This window comes from Oncorhynchus tshawytscha, unplaced genomic scaffold (assembly GCF_018296145.1).
Source record: "Oncorhynchus tshawytscha isolate Ot180627B unplaced genomic scaffold, Otsh_v2.0 Un_contig_4844_pilon_pilon, whole genome shotgun sequence".
In the NCBI taxonomy this organism is placed as follows: Eukaryota; Metazoa; Chordata; class Actinopteri; order Salmoniformes; family Salmonidae; genus Oncorhynchus; species Oncorhynchus tshawytscha.
The window spans coordinates 71,705-87,500 of NW_024609188.1; the positions used below are offsets into that span (position 1 = coordinate 71,705).

Genomic DNA, 15,796 nt, shown 5'->3' on the forward strand with positions numbered 1-15,796 from the left:
GGAGGAAAGAAAAGAAAGAAGATCATGGAAAAAAAGTGAGGAGAAAAACGTTGAAAGAGAAGAATAAAGGAAGAGGTAAGAAGGCAGATCCAGGAAGGAGGAAAGAAAATCAGACGAGTTGATCAATTAGTTCGGTCAATTGATCTGACAATCAATTGATCCGTTTTTAAATGTAAATATCTATTTTCTGTCAGGGTTGTCTTACGTCAAATCCTTGGAGCCGCCCCACGTTCATCATATCGTTGCATCTCTTTGGTACGATGCACATGATCTCCACTCCTTTCTGAAGGGAACACACACATTGAATGGGTCAAAACAAACACAGTTAAGGAAATACAATATAGTCTAAAAATATAGATTTTTTAAAATGAAAACATTAGAGAAAAGTCCGTTCCTCTCCTCCTCACCTCCAACTCAACTGAATCCAACCCTGCCCTTTTAGAGAATTTGAGGAAGTCCTACAAACAAAACGAGACAAAGTTAATTGGATATTACAAAACTGTGACTTGTGCGAAACATAATGATTACCCAATGATAAGACAACATGTTAGAGTAAGGTAGCACACTGATTTGATACTGGCCCCCTGGTACAGCTAAGAAAATGAATGTTTTGCACCCCCTGCTGGACAATTAAGAACATGATTTGTACAGTGATTATTTCTGTCCTACACAGGATCACAAGACGATGATGAGAACACACAGAGACTCACCCCAACCCCAACCCACACCCCCACCCACACCCTACCTTGAGCAGTAGTTGGTACTTCATGATTCTCTGGACGGGTTTGATGAGGAGGTCAGTGATCTGGAGACGGTGACCTAGACGTTGTTTCAGGTCTTCGAAGTAGGTGTCGATGTACTCTGATACGATGAGCTCTGACTTAGGCTTGTTCTGACAGTACACTACGTACATGTGGAGCCTCCGCTCCTGGAGACAGAACACATAAGGGTTAGGGTACAGTAGATATACTCGATTCAGACCCCTTGACTTTTTCCACATTGCTACATTAAAGCCTTGTTCTAAAATTGATTACAAGTTTCCCTCATCAATTTACACACAATACCCCATAATGACAAAGAAAAAACAGGTTTTTAGATTTTTGGGCATATTCAGTCAACCCCCCCCCCCCTTCCCCTCGCCCAGATATATGACATTTCCATAAGTATTCAGACCCTTTCCTCAGTACTTTGTTGAAGCACCTTTGGGATTTGCGATTACAGTCTTCTTGGGTATGACGCTACAAGCTTGGCACACCTGTATTTAGGGAGTTTCTCCCATTCTTCTCTGCAGATCCTCTCAAGCTTTGTTAGGTTGGATGGGGAGTGTCGTTGTACAGCTATTTTCAGGCCTCTAGAGAGATGTTTGATAGTGTTCAAGTCCTGGCTCTGTGCTGCCACCGCCATGCTTCACAGTAAAGATGGTGACAAGTTTCCTCCAGACGTGACTCTTGGCATTCAGCCCAAAGAGTTCCATATTGGTTTCATCAGACCAGAGAGTCTTGTTTCTCATGGTCTGAAAGTCTTTAGGTGCCTTTTGGCAAACTCCAAGCGGGCTGTCATGTGCCTTTACTGAAGAGTGGCTTCCGTCTGGCCACTCTACCATAAAGGCCTGATTGGTAGAGTGCTGCAGAGATGATTGTCCTTCTGGAAGGTTCTCCCATCTCCAAAGAGGAACTCTGGAGCCCTGTCAGAGTGGCCATTGGGTTCTTGGTCACCTACCTGGGTTCTTGGCCCTTCTCCCCGAGATGGTCAGCTCTAGGAAGAGTCTTGGTGGTTCCAAAATTCTTCCATTTAATAATGATGGAGGCCACTATATTCTTGGGGACCTTCAATGCTGCAGACATTTTTTGGTACCCTTCCCCAGATCTGTGCCTCAACACAATCCTGTCTCGGAGCTCTACAGACAATTCCTTTGACCTCATGGTTTGGTTTTTGCTCTGACATGCTCTGTTAACTGTGGGATCTTATATAGACAAGTGTGTGTTTTTCCAAATCATGTCCAATCAATTGAATTTACCACAGGTGGACTCCAATCAAGTTGTAGAAACATCTCAAGGATGCTCAATGGAAACAGGATGCACCTGAGCTCAATGTCGAGTCTCATAGCAAAGGGTCTGAATACATATGTAAATAATGCATTTCAGTTTATTTTTATTTTTAATACATTTGCAAAAATTTCAAAAAACCTGTTTTCGCTTTGTCATTATGGGGTATTGTGTGTAGATTGATGAGAAAATGTTTTATTTGATACATTTTAGAATAAGGCTGTAACGTAACAATGTGGAAAAAGTCAAGGGGTCTGAATACTTTCCGATTGCACTGTATATACACACTCACACAGCAACAGTCAGTCACTCACATGTTTGACGAACAGCGGCCCAAGTCGGTCAGGGTCTTCCAGACACTTCTCTAACTCTCCCATGAAGAAACTGCAGAGAGAAAGAGAGAGAGAGGGTTAGCAAGGCGTATCCATATGTTGTGTGTGTGTTTGTATGTGTGATTGTGTGTGTGTGTGTGTGTGTGCGTAATTGTGTGTGTGTGTGTATGCCCGTGTGTGTCGTACTCTCTGTGCCAGTCGTAGATCTGGTGGATGTTTCCAAAGATGATCTTGTCTTTCCCCTTCATATCATCTGGTACCCCTTCCTCCTTCATCCGCGTCATATAGCCCTGAAACACACAGTCAGGGTTGCATAATCAAGCCATCACACACACACTCTAACATCAACTAACACGAGAGGAAGAGGAAGTGAGGTCAGAGGGAGGGAAGAAGTGATGCGTTTTGACTTACCCCCACCACCACGCCCAGGTCTCTGACGTAGTCCCTCTCAGTCTCCACCAGCTCCAACAACACATAACTACAGAGAGACAGAGACAACGAGAGAGAGAGAGAGACAGCGAGAGAGAGAGACAGCGAGAGAGAGAGACAGCGAGAGAGAGAGACAGCGAGAGAGAGACAGAGAGAGAGAGACAGAGAGAGAGAGAAAGGAAGCCCAATAGCCATCATCACTGTTACATCCTCAGAAAGCATGAGCTCCTGAGTTGGGAAAATCTTGTGCAATACACCGACGCATGTCTTGTATTCAAGATCCTAAATGGCCTGGCTCCCTCTCCACTCAGGATTTTTGTTAAACAGAAAACTCAAACATATGGCAGCAGATCCACAAGGTCTGCAATGAGAGGTGACTGTATAGTTCCCTTAAGGAAAAGCACCTTAAGTAAATCTGCTTTCTCTGTGAGAGCTTCTCATGTCTGGAATACACTGCCATCAGACACACACAACTGCAACACATATCAATCACACTTTCACAAAATGCATGAAGACATGGCTAAAGGTCAATCAGATTTGTGAACATGGTCCCTAGCTGTGTGTTGCCGCTCTCCATGTTGTCTGTTGTCTGTAGCTTGTGAGGTGTGGAAACACTTTGTTGCTTTTATGAATTTTGTCTTGCTGCTTTTTGTCCTATGTTGCTCTGTCTGTCCTATGTTGCTCTGTCTGTATGCTCTTGCTTGTCTTGCTGTCTGTACGTCTTGCTTGTCCTATGTTGCTCTGTCTGTATGCTATGTTGCTCTGTCTGTATGCTATGTCTTGCTTGTCCTATGTTGCTCTGTCTGTATGCTATGTCTTGCTTGTCCTATGTTGCTCTGTCTGTATGCTATGTCTTGCTTGTCCTATGTTGCTCTGTCTGTGCTATGTCTTGCTTGTCCTATGTTGCTCTGTCTTGTCTTGCTTGTCCTATGTTGCTCTGTCTGATATTGTCTATGTTGATATTGTCTATATTGTAATTGTTTTTAATAACCTGCCCAGGTACTGCGGTTGAAAATTAGCCGGCTGGCTAAAACCGGCACTTTTACTGAAACGTTGATTAATGTGCACTGTCCCTGTCAAAATAAAATAAACTCAACTCACTCAACAGAGACAGAGAGAGAGACAGCAAGAGCGAGAGAGACAGAGAGAGAGACAGAGAGAGAGACAGAGAGAGAGACAGAGAGAGAGACAGAGAGAGAGACAGAGAGAGAGACAGAGAGAGAGACAGAGAGAGAGAGAGAGAGAGAGAGAGACAGAGAGAGAGACAGAGAGAGAGAGAGACAGAGAGAGAGACAGAGAGAGAGACAGAGAGAGAGACAGAGAGAGAGACAGAGAGAGAGACAGAGAGAGAGACAGAGAGAGAGACAGCAGAGAGAGAGAGAGAGAGAGACAGAGAGTAGAGAGAAACAGAGAGAGAGACAGAGAGAGAGACAGAGAGAGAGACAGAGAGAGAGACAGAGAGAGAGACACAGAGAGTGAGACAGAGAGAGAGACAGAGAGAGAGACAGAGAGTGAGACAGAGAGAGAGACAGAGAGACAGAGAGAGAGACAGAGAGAGAGACAGAGAGTGAGACAGAGAGTGAGACAGAGAGAGAGACAGAGAGAGAGAGACAGAGAGAGAGACAGAGAGTGAGACAGAGAGAGAGACAGAGAGAGAGACAGCAAGTAAGAAAACACAGCTGAAATGAGAGTGTTTCAAAGTATAAAAGGGAGTTCCAGTGTATGGTGTCCATAGTAGGACAGCTTCAGTCAAATCCTACTGAGACGGAGTTTGCCCTAATATGGACACTGTAACTGTGAGCGAGAGAGAGTGAGTGACAGAAAGTGAGAAACATTGCTAGTGTGCCACATTGGAAACAATTTGAATCGCTTTAAAGTGCTATCCCCTTGGTTGTACTCAGATAGTGCATCTTTTCCCCCCAAATGAATCTATCAATCCAGTACGTACTGTCGTCTCTTGAGGAGGCCAGTCTTGCGCTCCTCCATCTCATCGATGGGAGAGGAGGATGAAAGAAGGGAGTTGTCGGAGGGGTTGAAGGAGGGAGAGCTGCTATCCCTCTGTTCTACTGAGAGAGAGCTGGGCCGGTCCTCTAAAGCCTGGAGATAGAGAAGAGGGAGAGAGGGACGGAGAAAAAGAAGGTAGATTGTAAACCAGATGACGCCTCTGCGTGTGTGTGCGTGTGAGAGAGAGAGTGTCCTCACCATCTTGCTCTTGACCAGTTCCTCGATGGCGCTCACCAGCTCTGCTGCACTGGGTGTCTCAGAACTGGACGGTCGGACGGACAGACGAGAGGAGCTCTGGACAGGGATGGGGGGTGGGGGTTGGGGGGTTAGGAGAGAACAGTGTTAGAACATGCCATTCAGCAGAGTCTTACTACCTGATGTGGCTAAAGGTTTCATTTCCTCCCATTCCTGTCATCTAGAAAACAATCAAGCAATCTTTGAAACAATTAACTGATGAATTAATACATAAATTAACTGATCCTATCAATTAACCAAGAAACCAAATCTGTCCAGAATAACATAAGCCCTCTTTTAAGGGAGAACATCAAAACATTTCATGTAGAGACACACTGCAAACACTGATCTAGGTGACTACTGAAAAAGAGACAATGAAAGAAAACAGTGTTTTTTTCTGAACAGATCCCAAAATATTCCTGAGGCATACATTGAATGGCAGGTAAAATGTTTCCAGCCAGCTATATGTTGGTGACGACTAAGTTGGATTATTGGTTTGTATAAGATGACGTCATCTCGCTTAGTCTACCTTACACAGTGTTACTGTTCGTGTTGTATTTTGATCCTCTGCTCTTAATGAATGATCCAATGTTGATCAGAACAAGAAATCGGTTCTAATATGAAGTTAAAATTAAGAAGTGTAAAGGTAATCTATGACAAAAAAAAATAAGGAAAATACACTACATGACCAAAAGCATGTGGACACCTGCTCATCGAACATCTCATTCCAAAATCATGGGCATTAATATGGAGTTGGTCCCCCCCCCCATTGCTGCTATAACAGGCGGCTCCACTCTTCTGGGAAGGCTTTCCACTAGATGTTGGAACATTGCTGAGGGGACTTGTTTCCATTCAACCACAAGACCATTAGGGAGGTCGGGCACTGATGTTGGGCAATTAGGCCTGGCTCGCAGTCGGAGTTCCAATTCATCCCAAAGGTTGAGGTATGGACCTCACTTTGTGCACGGGGGCATTGTCATGCTGAAACAGGAAAGGGCCTTCCCCAAACTGTTGCCACAAAGCACAGAACCATCTCAAAGGTAATTGTATGATGTAGTGTTAAGATTTCCCTTTACTGGAACTAAGGGGCCTAGCCCGAACTGTGAAAAACAGCCCAAGACCATTATTCTTCCTCCGCCAAACTTTACAGATGGCACAATGCATTGGGGCAGGTAGCGTTCTCCTGGCATCCACCAAACCCAGATTCTTCCGTCAGACTGCCAGATGATGAAGCGTGATTCATCACTCCAGAGAACGCATTTCCACTGCTCCAGAGTCCAATGGCGGTGAGCTTTACACCACTCCAACCGACACTTGGCATTGCGCATGGTGATCTTAGGCTTGTGTGTGGCTGTCCGGCCATGGAAACCCATTTCATGAAGCTCCTGATGAACAGTCATCGGGTGCTTCCAGAGGCAGTTTGTAACACGGTAGTGAGTGTTGCAACCGAGGACAGGTGATTTTTACGTGCTTCAGCACTTGGCGGTCCCATTCTGTGAGCTTGTGTAACCTACCACTTTGTGGCTGAGCCGTTGTTGCTCCTAGACGTTTCCACTACATAATAATAGCACTTACAGTTGACTGGGGCAGCTCTAGCAGGGCAGAAATTTGACGAACTGACTTGTTGGAAAGGTGGCATCCTATGACGATGCCTCATTGAAAGTCACTTAGCTTTTCATTAAGGCCATTCTACTGCCAATGTTTGTCTATGGAGATTGCATGGCTGTATGCTCAATTTTATATACCTGCCAGCAATGGGAATGGCTGAAATAGCCATTACAATACTCATTTGAAGGGGTGTCCACATACTTTTGTATATAGTATAGTCTCCAATGAGTTTCCTAAGAGGTAAATCCATGGTATTGAAAAATAAGAGAAGATAAGAGGTTACAGGTGTGAAAGTGAAAAAGGGAGTCAGAAAAAAGAAAAAACAAGAGGAAATAATAAATTAGGAGAATGGGATAGTTACATTTTCTGATGAATGTTCTGATGTGTAAAAATATATATATAGAGAGAGTGTATGAGACATTTTTAAAAGTGGATGATGATATATGAACTGGTTAATAAAGGACTGCATTTAGAAAACAGAAGGTGTATAATGACTGTGTGAGACATTGAAGCAGTAAGGCGGTACAGAAGTGTATGAGAGTCTCTCACCCTTGCTGTGCTGTCTCCAGACTGTGCTGTGCCCCACTAAGGGTCTGTGTGTGGTGGGGTGTTGGGCTGTACCCTCTGGGCGCGCCAGGGCTTACAGTAGGTGCCAATTAATAACATGGTGCAATGAGGTTAACGCACACAGGGGAGGGGTGAGGACAGGTGAGGGGGGTGAGGGAGGAGGAGGGAGTTCTGAATCATCCTCATTTTAGCACGACTTTGTTCGTTTTGTACGAGTGTTCCGAACGCAAGATGTTGCTCTTAGGCACAGATCTAGGATCAGCTTTCCCCAAATTCGATCCTGAAGCGAATAGTGTGAGAGAATGCAAAGTTGACCTTAGATCAGTGTCTAGAGATTTCTACCTGCTCTTGTTCTGCATGTGTCTCCGAGTTATTCTGAGGGTGCTATCACACAGCAAACGGACGAGTAACCAGGCAACGAGGCAAAAAATACTTCAAATGCATAATCAAAACTTAGACTTGTTTGGTGAAAGCCGTATATTGAAGGAACCGGGCAGGTGATGAAAAATGTAAAATTATCCAAACTAAATAGAAAGATGAAGAGGGGGAGTAATTCTATAGTTGGATAAAGCACTGCAGAAACTAAGAGAGAGAGAGCAAGTTTAGGTGTAGAAGAGCGCCAGAGAGAGCGTAAGGTAGGCAGACTACAAGAGCTCTGGAGAGAGACGTTTGGAAGTGCCCTTTGTCTCAGAGAGAAAAATAATAGAAGACAGGAACAGACGTCAACATTCTACATCCGTTGTCATTCAACTGACTTTCATAAGAAGAACCGAAAGAAAAACAGCAACTAAGTCTACAGTACAGTTACTGAGAGGGGGAAAAGAGAGAGAGACAACTCAAGTATTGAGGGAAGAGAAGAGGAGGGAGAGAGATGGAAGGATTGATTCAGGAGATGGAGAGGTATGGAAACTGAGACAAAGCAAAGACAGGACATAAATCAAGGTAATGCTACAGCATGGTAAACAGTAAACAGACAGCAAACCAACGATACAGTCGGAAACAAAACAAACAAAAAGAGAAACAAATTAGTGTCAGAGAAAAACGCTGCTGTGCCAAGGAAAGATGACCCCAGGACGGGAACAGTAACTGATGCATTTCATTGGATTTCTATTGGAATAGGAGCTTCAATGTTTCATAATGAATTGAAATCTAGGCCTGCATCCCCAAAGCGTCTCAGAGTAGGAGTGCTGATCTAGGATCAGATTTGCCTTTCATCATATTGAATGATCATAAATCAGCACTTGTACTATTCTAAGATGCTTTGTGAATACAGGCCCTGCTCAGCAGAAAGTGAATACAGGCCCTGTTCAGCAGGAAGTGAATACAGGCCCTGTTCAGCAAGAAGTGAATACAGGCCCTGCTCAGCAAGAAGTGAATACAGGCCCTGTTCAGCAGGAAGTGAATATAGGCCCTGCTCAGCAGGAAGTGAATACAGGCCCTGTTCAGCAGGAAGTGAATACAGGCCCTGCTCAGCAGGAAGTGAGAAGAAAACTGGCTAAAATGGATGTAATGTTTGTCTGTAGAATATAGTCACAAAATAATTAAACTCATGGCTAAATCATAAGAGAGAGAAACTGTAACAGAAAGGATGAGTTCTCTGTGTGGGGGGGGATCTTAGATTTACATGGGGTAGTTTAGGATTGTTTGTTTAGTGTTACACTTCCTGGTTACAGGTATATCTGTTACTTTATATGTGTGTACCAGTTAGCCTAGACTTTCTATCCTTTAGACCCCACCCCAATCTATCCCCATCCGTACACCCCTTCACCTTACCCTTAGGCTGGCTGTACCCCTATTCTCTACCTCCCCCCTCCCTTACCCTTACCTTGTCGTCCTGTGTGTCAGGCTGCAATAGGCTGTGCTGCTGGATGGCCATGGGGGGTGGTAGGGGTACCGAGTCAGGACCCTCCTCGCCTTCCTCCTCTCCACAGCTCTGCATCCCAGAGGACGAGGACTTGGACAGTGTCCCACTGGAGAGCCCCTCGTTACGCACCCTCTGTAGAGGAGAGAAAGAGAGCAGAGGTTAGAGAGACGGTGGGAGAGAAAGGTAGAGAGAGACAAAGAGAGAGAGAGAGAGAGACAGAGAGAATTTTGCTGGTGAATAGGCGTGTGTGTGTCTATGTCTGTCTGTCGCCACCATCCCCTCACCTCCTCCACAGTCTCATCCTGGGGTGTAGCGGCGCTGTCATCAGAGTCTTTCTGGGCGCTGCCCGTCATCTCACCACTCTTCCTCACCTCGCGGTTCTTCTTCTGTTTGTGCGCCAGCTTTTTGACGTGCCCGTCTGCCTTGCCACTGCTCAGGCGACGCACTGGGCTGGTCAGCCACTTACGCAGGGTGTTACCTGGGACAGGGGGATGGAGACTGTTAACACATACATGTAGGCACACACAACACACCTCCTTTTCAACCACTTTAAATTTAGAGCTGTTCGCTCATCCCTTTGCAAAAAGGTAGTGGCTCTTAATCCGTGACCGGATCTTTTATTCATGAGGCTCCATATATCGGTGAGCGTGCAAATTCTCACAGTAAATCGCAGGAATTTGGGACTTCACAAATGTTTTAATGCCGACACCCAATTAGATACATACCTGTAGTTAAATCGGAGTTTAATGCCAAAAATATTATATTTCTATATTTCTAATGCCACTAAGCAACCAAACAACAACCAAAACATCAATAGCCACTACAATGTCGAAACACGATTTTGTCATGAGTTCAGTAACATTAGCATGCTAGCGATGCTAGTCAGCGTAGGCTGCCTCCTAGCTAGCCAGCCTAGCAAACTCTAGTCCAATTGAAACTGATGCAACCCTGCTGGCTAACAGCTAGCTACATGACCAGTGTTGAAAGAGGTCCCTCATGAGATTCAAGGCTTTAAAAGAGGATGTGCCATTATGGAAGCTCATTCCCGCCAGTTATTTTTAATGTTCATACGGACACAAAAGCATTGAAAAGAGGGACAAAGAATGGTTGTTTAGACTGATTTGCATCATGTTAACTTGTGCACAACCACAGCTTCATGTAGCCTAGAGAAGCCTGTGTGTGCTGATCCTCTCTGACCAGGGGAAAATAAACGGTATAGTCATGTATTTATAGCCGAAACGATGTATTTATAACCTCAAATAGGCATATTTATTTGCGTTTCCATTTCCCCTGGATTACAATTTCTCATTTACACTGAACAAAAATATAAACGCAACATGTAAAGTGTTGGTCCCATGTTTCATCAGCTGAAATAAACGATCCCAGAAATGTTCCATACACACAAAAAGCGTATTTATCAAAAATGTTGTGCACAAATTTGTTTACATCCCTATTAGTGACCATTTCTCATTTGCCAAGAGAATCCATCCACCTTACGGGTGTGGCATATCAAGAAGATTTAAACAGCTGGGGACAATAAAAGGCCACTCTAAAATGTGCAGTTTTGTTCCACAACACATTGCCACAAATGTCTCAAGTTTTGAGGGAGAGTACAATTGGCATGCTGACTGCAGGTATGTCCACCAGAGCTGTTGCCAGAGAATTGAATACTAATTTCTCTACCATAAGCCTCCTCCAATGTTGTTTTAGAGAATTTGGCAGTACGTCCAACCGGCCTCACAACCACAGACCAAGTGTTACCATGCCAGCCAAGGACCTCCACGTCCGGCTTCTTCACCTGCGGGATCGTCTGAGACCAGCCACCCGGACAGCTGACGAAACTGTGGGTTTGCACAACTGAAGAATTTCTGCACAAACTGTCAAGGGAAGCTTATCTGCATACTCGTCATCCTCACCAAGGTCTTGATGTGACTGCAGTTTGGCGTCGTAATCAACTTCATTTGGCAAATGCTCACCTTCGATGGCCACGGGCACGCTGGAGAAGGGTGCTTTTCACGGATGAATCCCGGTTTCATCTGTACTGGACAGCTGGCGTCGTGTGGGCGAGCAGTTTGCTGATATCAATGTTGTGAACAGAGTGGCAATTTTAATGCACAGACACCGTGATGAGATCATGAGGTCCATTGCCGTGCCATTCATCCGCCGCCATCACCTCATGTTTCAGCATGATAATACATGGCCCCATGTCGCAAGGATCTGTACACAATTCCTGGAAGCTGAAAATGTCCCAGTTCTTCCATGACCTGCATAGTCTCCAGACATGTTACCCATTGAGCATGTTTGGGATGCACTGGATCGACGTGTACGACAGCGTGTGCCATGTCCCGCCAATATCCAGAAACTTTGCACAGCCATTGAAGATTACACAGGCCACAATCAACAGCCTGATCAACTCTATGTGAAGGAGATGTGTTGGGCTGCATGAGGCAAATGGTGGTCACACCAGATACTGACTGGTTTTCTGATCCATGCCCCTATTTTTTTTTAAAAGGTATCTGTGACCAACAGATGAATATCTGTATTCCCAGTCATGTGAAATCCATAGATTAGGGCGTAATTTAGGGCTGCATGTTGCATTTGTCTCTCCCTGACTGGAGAATGATGGCGCCGACAGAGATGGTCGCCTCGCTTCGCGTTCTTAGGAAACTATGGAGTATTTTGTTTTTTAATGTATTATTTCTTACATTGATACCCCAGGAAATTCTTATTACATACAGCTGGGAAGAACTATTGGATATAAGAGCAACGTCAATTTACCAACATTACGACCAGGAATACGACTTTCCCGAAGCGGATACTCTGTTTGGACCACCACACAGGACAATGGATCGGATCCCAGTAGGCGACCCAGAACAACAACGGCGCCACAGAAGGGGTAGACGGAGAGGTCTTCTGGTCAGGCTCCGTAGACGGGCACATTGCTCACCGCTCCTGAGTATACTACTAGCCAACATCCAGTCTCTTGACAACAAGGTAGACGAAATTCGAGCAAGTGTTGCCTTCCAGAGAGACATCAGAGATTATAACATTCTTTGTTTCACGGAAACATGGCTCACTCGGGATACGTTATCAGAGTCGGTACAGCCACCCGGTTTCTTCACACATCACGCCGACAGAAACAAACATCTCCCTGGTAAGAAGAAGGGCGGGGGTGTATGCCTTATGATTAAGTCCTTTTGTTCACCTGACCTAGAATTCCTTACAATCAAATGCCGACCACATTATCTTCACCGCAGCCAACATGAGTAAAACAGTTAAACGTGTTAACCCTCGCAGAGATGCCGGCCCAGACGGCATCCCTAGCCGCGTCCTCAGAGCATGTGTAGAGCAGCTGGCTGGTGTGTTTACGGACATATTCAATCAATCCCTATCCCAGTCTGCTGTCCCCACATGCTTCAAGAGGGCCACCATTGTTCCTGTTCCCAAGAAAGCTAAGGTAACTGAGCTAAATGACTATCACACTGTAGCATTCACTTCCATCATCATGAAGTGCTATGAGAGACTAGTCAAGGACCATATCAAATCCAACTCAATCGTCAAGTTTGCAGACGACACTACAGTGGTAGGCTTGATTACCAACAACAACGAGACGATCTACAGGGAGGAGGTGAGGGTCCTCGGAGTGTGGTGTCAGGAAAATAACCTCACACTCAACATCAACAAAACAAAGGAGATGATCGTGGACTTCAGGAAACAGCAGAGGGTGCACTCCCCTATCCACATCGACGGGACAGTAGTGGAGAAGGTGGGAAGTTTTAAGTTCCTCGGTGTACACATCACGGACAAACTGAAATGGTCCACCCACACACACAGCGTGTTGAAGAAAGCGTAACAGAGGCCAAAAAGATAATCAAGGACAACAACCACCCGAGCCACTGCCTGTTCACCCCGCTATCATCCAGAAGGTGAGGTCAGTACAGGTGCATCAAAGCTGGGACCGGGAGACTGAAAAACAGCTTCTATCTCAAGGCCATCAGACTGTTAAACAGCCACCACTAACATTGAGTGGCTGCTGCCAACATACTGACTCAAATATCTAGCCACTGTAATAATAAAACATTGGATGTAATAAATGTATCACTAGCCACTTTAAACTATGCCACTTTATATAATGTTTACAGACCCTACATTACTCATCTCATATGTATATACTGTACTCTATACCATCTACTGCATCTTGTCTATGCCGTTCGGCCATCGCTCATTCATATATTTATATGTACATATTCTTATTCTTTCCTTTCCTTTCCTTTCCTTTCCTTTCCTTTCCTTTCCTTTCCTTTCCTTTCCTTTCCTTGTGTGTATGAGGTAGTTGTGAAATTGTTAGATATTACTGCATTGTCGGAACTAGAAGCACAAGCATTTCGCTACACCCGCATTAACATCTCCAACCATGTGTATGTGACCAATAAGATTTGATTTGATTATATTTTTGTTCAGTGTCGTTAACCACACCTGACCCCAGAAATGCAAATCAGTTGTCAAATCAGTTTAGAGAAATTATATAGATAAATGTGTGTCTAACAGATCCATAAGTGTTCTCCAAAATGTCCCAGAAATAAATGTTCCACAAATAAAATTTGATTTGATTTGATTTGAAATATTAATATACTATTAATCAATAGTGACAGATACACCAGTGCAGCAAGCTAAAATGATCTGGCATCGACCCTCAGATCCTCAAAAAGTTCTACAGCTGCACCATTGAGAGCATCTTGACTGGCTGCATCACCGCTTGGTATCAGACCGCAAGGCACTACAGAGGGTAGTGTGTACGGCCAAGTACATCCCTGGGGCCGACAACCTGCCCGTCCAGGACATAGTTTTGCATATAATCCGGTTCCGGCATAAAAAATAACTGAAGTCCCAAATTCATGCACAATATGGTCACGGATTGGGATCCACTCCCTTGCAAAAATGAGTGAAGTGTGTGTGTGTGTGTGTTTACCAGGTCGTTTGGGCCCTGGCGAGGTATGTGAGCCCATGCCATGATGCCCAGGCTGCAGAGTGGCAGAGGAGCCTGGCATGATGGAGTCATTACTACAGACTGATAGAGTGTCTGGAGGGAGAGAGAGGGAGGAGGAGGGAGAGAGAGGGAGGAGGGGGAGAGAGAGGGAGGAGGAGTGAGAGAGAGGTAGGAGGGGGAGAGAGAGGTAGGAGGGGAGAGAGAGAGGGAGGAGGAGGGAGAAAGGGAGAGAGGAAGGAGGAGGGAGAGAGAGGGAGGAGGAGGGAGAGAGAGGGCGGAGGGGGAGGTAGAGAGAGGGAGGAGGGGGAGAGAGAGGGAGGAGGAGGGAGAGAGAGGGAGGAGGGGGAGAGAGAGGGAGGAGGAGAGAGAGAGAGAGAGAGAGAGGAGGAGGGAGAGAGGGAGAGAGGAAGGAGGAGGGAGAGAGAGGGAGGAGGAGGGAGAGAGGGAGGAGGAGTGAGAGAGAGAGAGGGAGTAGGAGGGAGAGAGAGGGAGGGTGAGAGGGAGGAGGAGGGAGAGGAAGGAGGAGGGAGAGAGAGGGAGGAAGAGGGTGAGAGGGAGGAGGGGGGAGAGAGAGGGAGGAGGGTGAGTGAGAAAGAGGTTATCAAAGACAGAAGAGGATTCTGAACACACATTTCTCCCCCTACTCATAATACATAGAATAATCCACAATATAGAGCTTTTCTAAAACTCAATGACACTACCTCCTACCAATACCTCTTCACCCACCTTTATGGTTGAATATCCCCTCCATCTCCATGGAGGAGCGTGAGTGGGCGATGCAGAGCATGGCGCAGGGTACCAGTCCCTCGTGGGCAGGGGAGCGGTCCGTGGTCCTCACCAGACACCAGTCAGGCTTGTCATGGCACCTCTCCAGGACCTCCACAGTCTGGCCCCTCCGGACGGTCAGCTCGTTGCTGTTACCAGCCATGAAGTCATGGATCACCACAGTCAGCTCACAGCCACCAGACAGCTGGAGGAGAGGAGAGAGAGATGGTCAGGGGGAATGTAGAAGCATACGAGGAGGTGGATCATTATTACATCATTTCCCTGAGAGGCTAAAGCATCAAAGTCCTCAGGTTCTTTTCAACTGAAGCCTTTTCTTCATGATCACATTTCAGAAATACTGTGTGTGTGCTCACCTGTCTGGGGTATATGATATTGGTATGGCCAGAGAGATGACCAGTGTGTGTGTGTGTGCTCACCTGTCTGGGGTATATGATATTGGTATGGCCAGAGAGATGACCAGTGTGTGTGTGTGTGCTCACCTGTCTGGGGTATATGATATTGGTATGGCCAGAGAGATGACCAGTGTGTGTGTGTGTGTGTGCTCACCTGTCTGGGGTATATGATATTGGTATGGCCAGAGAGATGACCAGTGTGTGTGTGTGTGTGCTCACCTGTCTGGGGTATATGATATTGGTATGGCCAGAGAGATGACCAGTGTGTGTGTGTGTGCTCACCTGTCTGGGGTATATGATATTGGTATGGCCAGAGAGATGACCAGTGTGTGTGTGTGTGCTCACCTGTCTGGGGTATATGATATTGGTATGGCCAGAGAGATGACCAGTGTGTGTGTGTGTGTGTGCTCACCTGTCTGGGGTATATGATATTGGTATGGCCAGAGAGATGACCAGTGTGTGTGTGTGTGTGCTCACCTGTCTGGGGTATATGATATTGGTATGGCCAGAGAGATGACCAGTGTGTGTGTGTGTGCTCACCTGTCTGG

The 15,796-nt window shown here is 45.8% G+C and overlaps 1 protein-coding gene across 3 annotated transcripts in view; it reads right to left on the bottom strand.

The window, feature by feature from the left end:
• Positions 1–15,796, bottom strand: part of LOC112238318 (triple functional domain protein) — a 60,374-nt gene that overhangs the window by 16,688 nt on the left and 27,890 nt on the right. For all 3 annotated transcript variants that reach the window (XM_042314435.1, XM_042314434.1, XM_042314433.1), the window contains 12 exons: positions 14,797–15,040; positions 14,053–14,163; positions 9,368–9,561; positions 9,045–9,215; positions 5,009–5,104; positions 4,755–4,903; positions 2,789–2,855; positions 2,564–2,667; positions 2,360–2,429; positions 746–928; positions 408–458; positions 206–283 (listed from right to left, as the gene is read on the bottom strand). In XM_042314435.1, coding sequence (XP_042170369.1) covers positions 206–283; positions 408–458; positions 746–928; positions 2,360–2,429; positions 2,564–2,667; positions 2,789–2,855; positions 4,755–4,903; positions 5,009–5,104; positions 9,045–9,215; positions 9,368–9,561; positions 14,053–14,163; positions 14,797–14,998 — 1,476 coding nt within the window. In that variant the 5' untranslated portion in view covers positions 14,999–15,040. The remainder of the gene's footprint in view (positions 1–205; positions 284–407; positions 459–745; positions 929–2,359; positions 2,430–2,563; positions 2,668–2,788; positions 2,856–4,754; positions 4,904–5,008; positions 5,105–9,044; positions 9,216–9,367; positions 9,562–14,052; positions 14,164–14,796; positions 15,041–15,796) is intronic.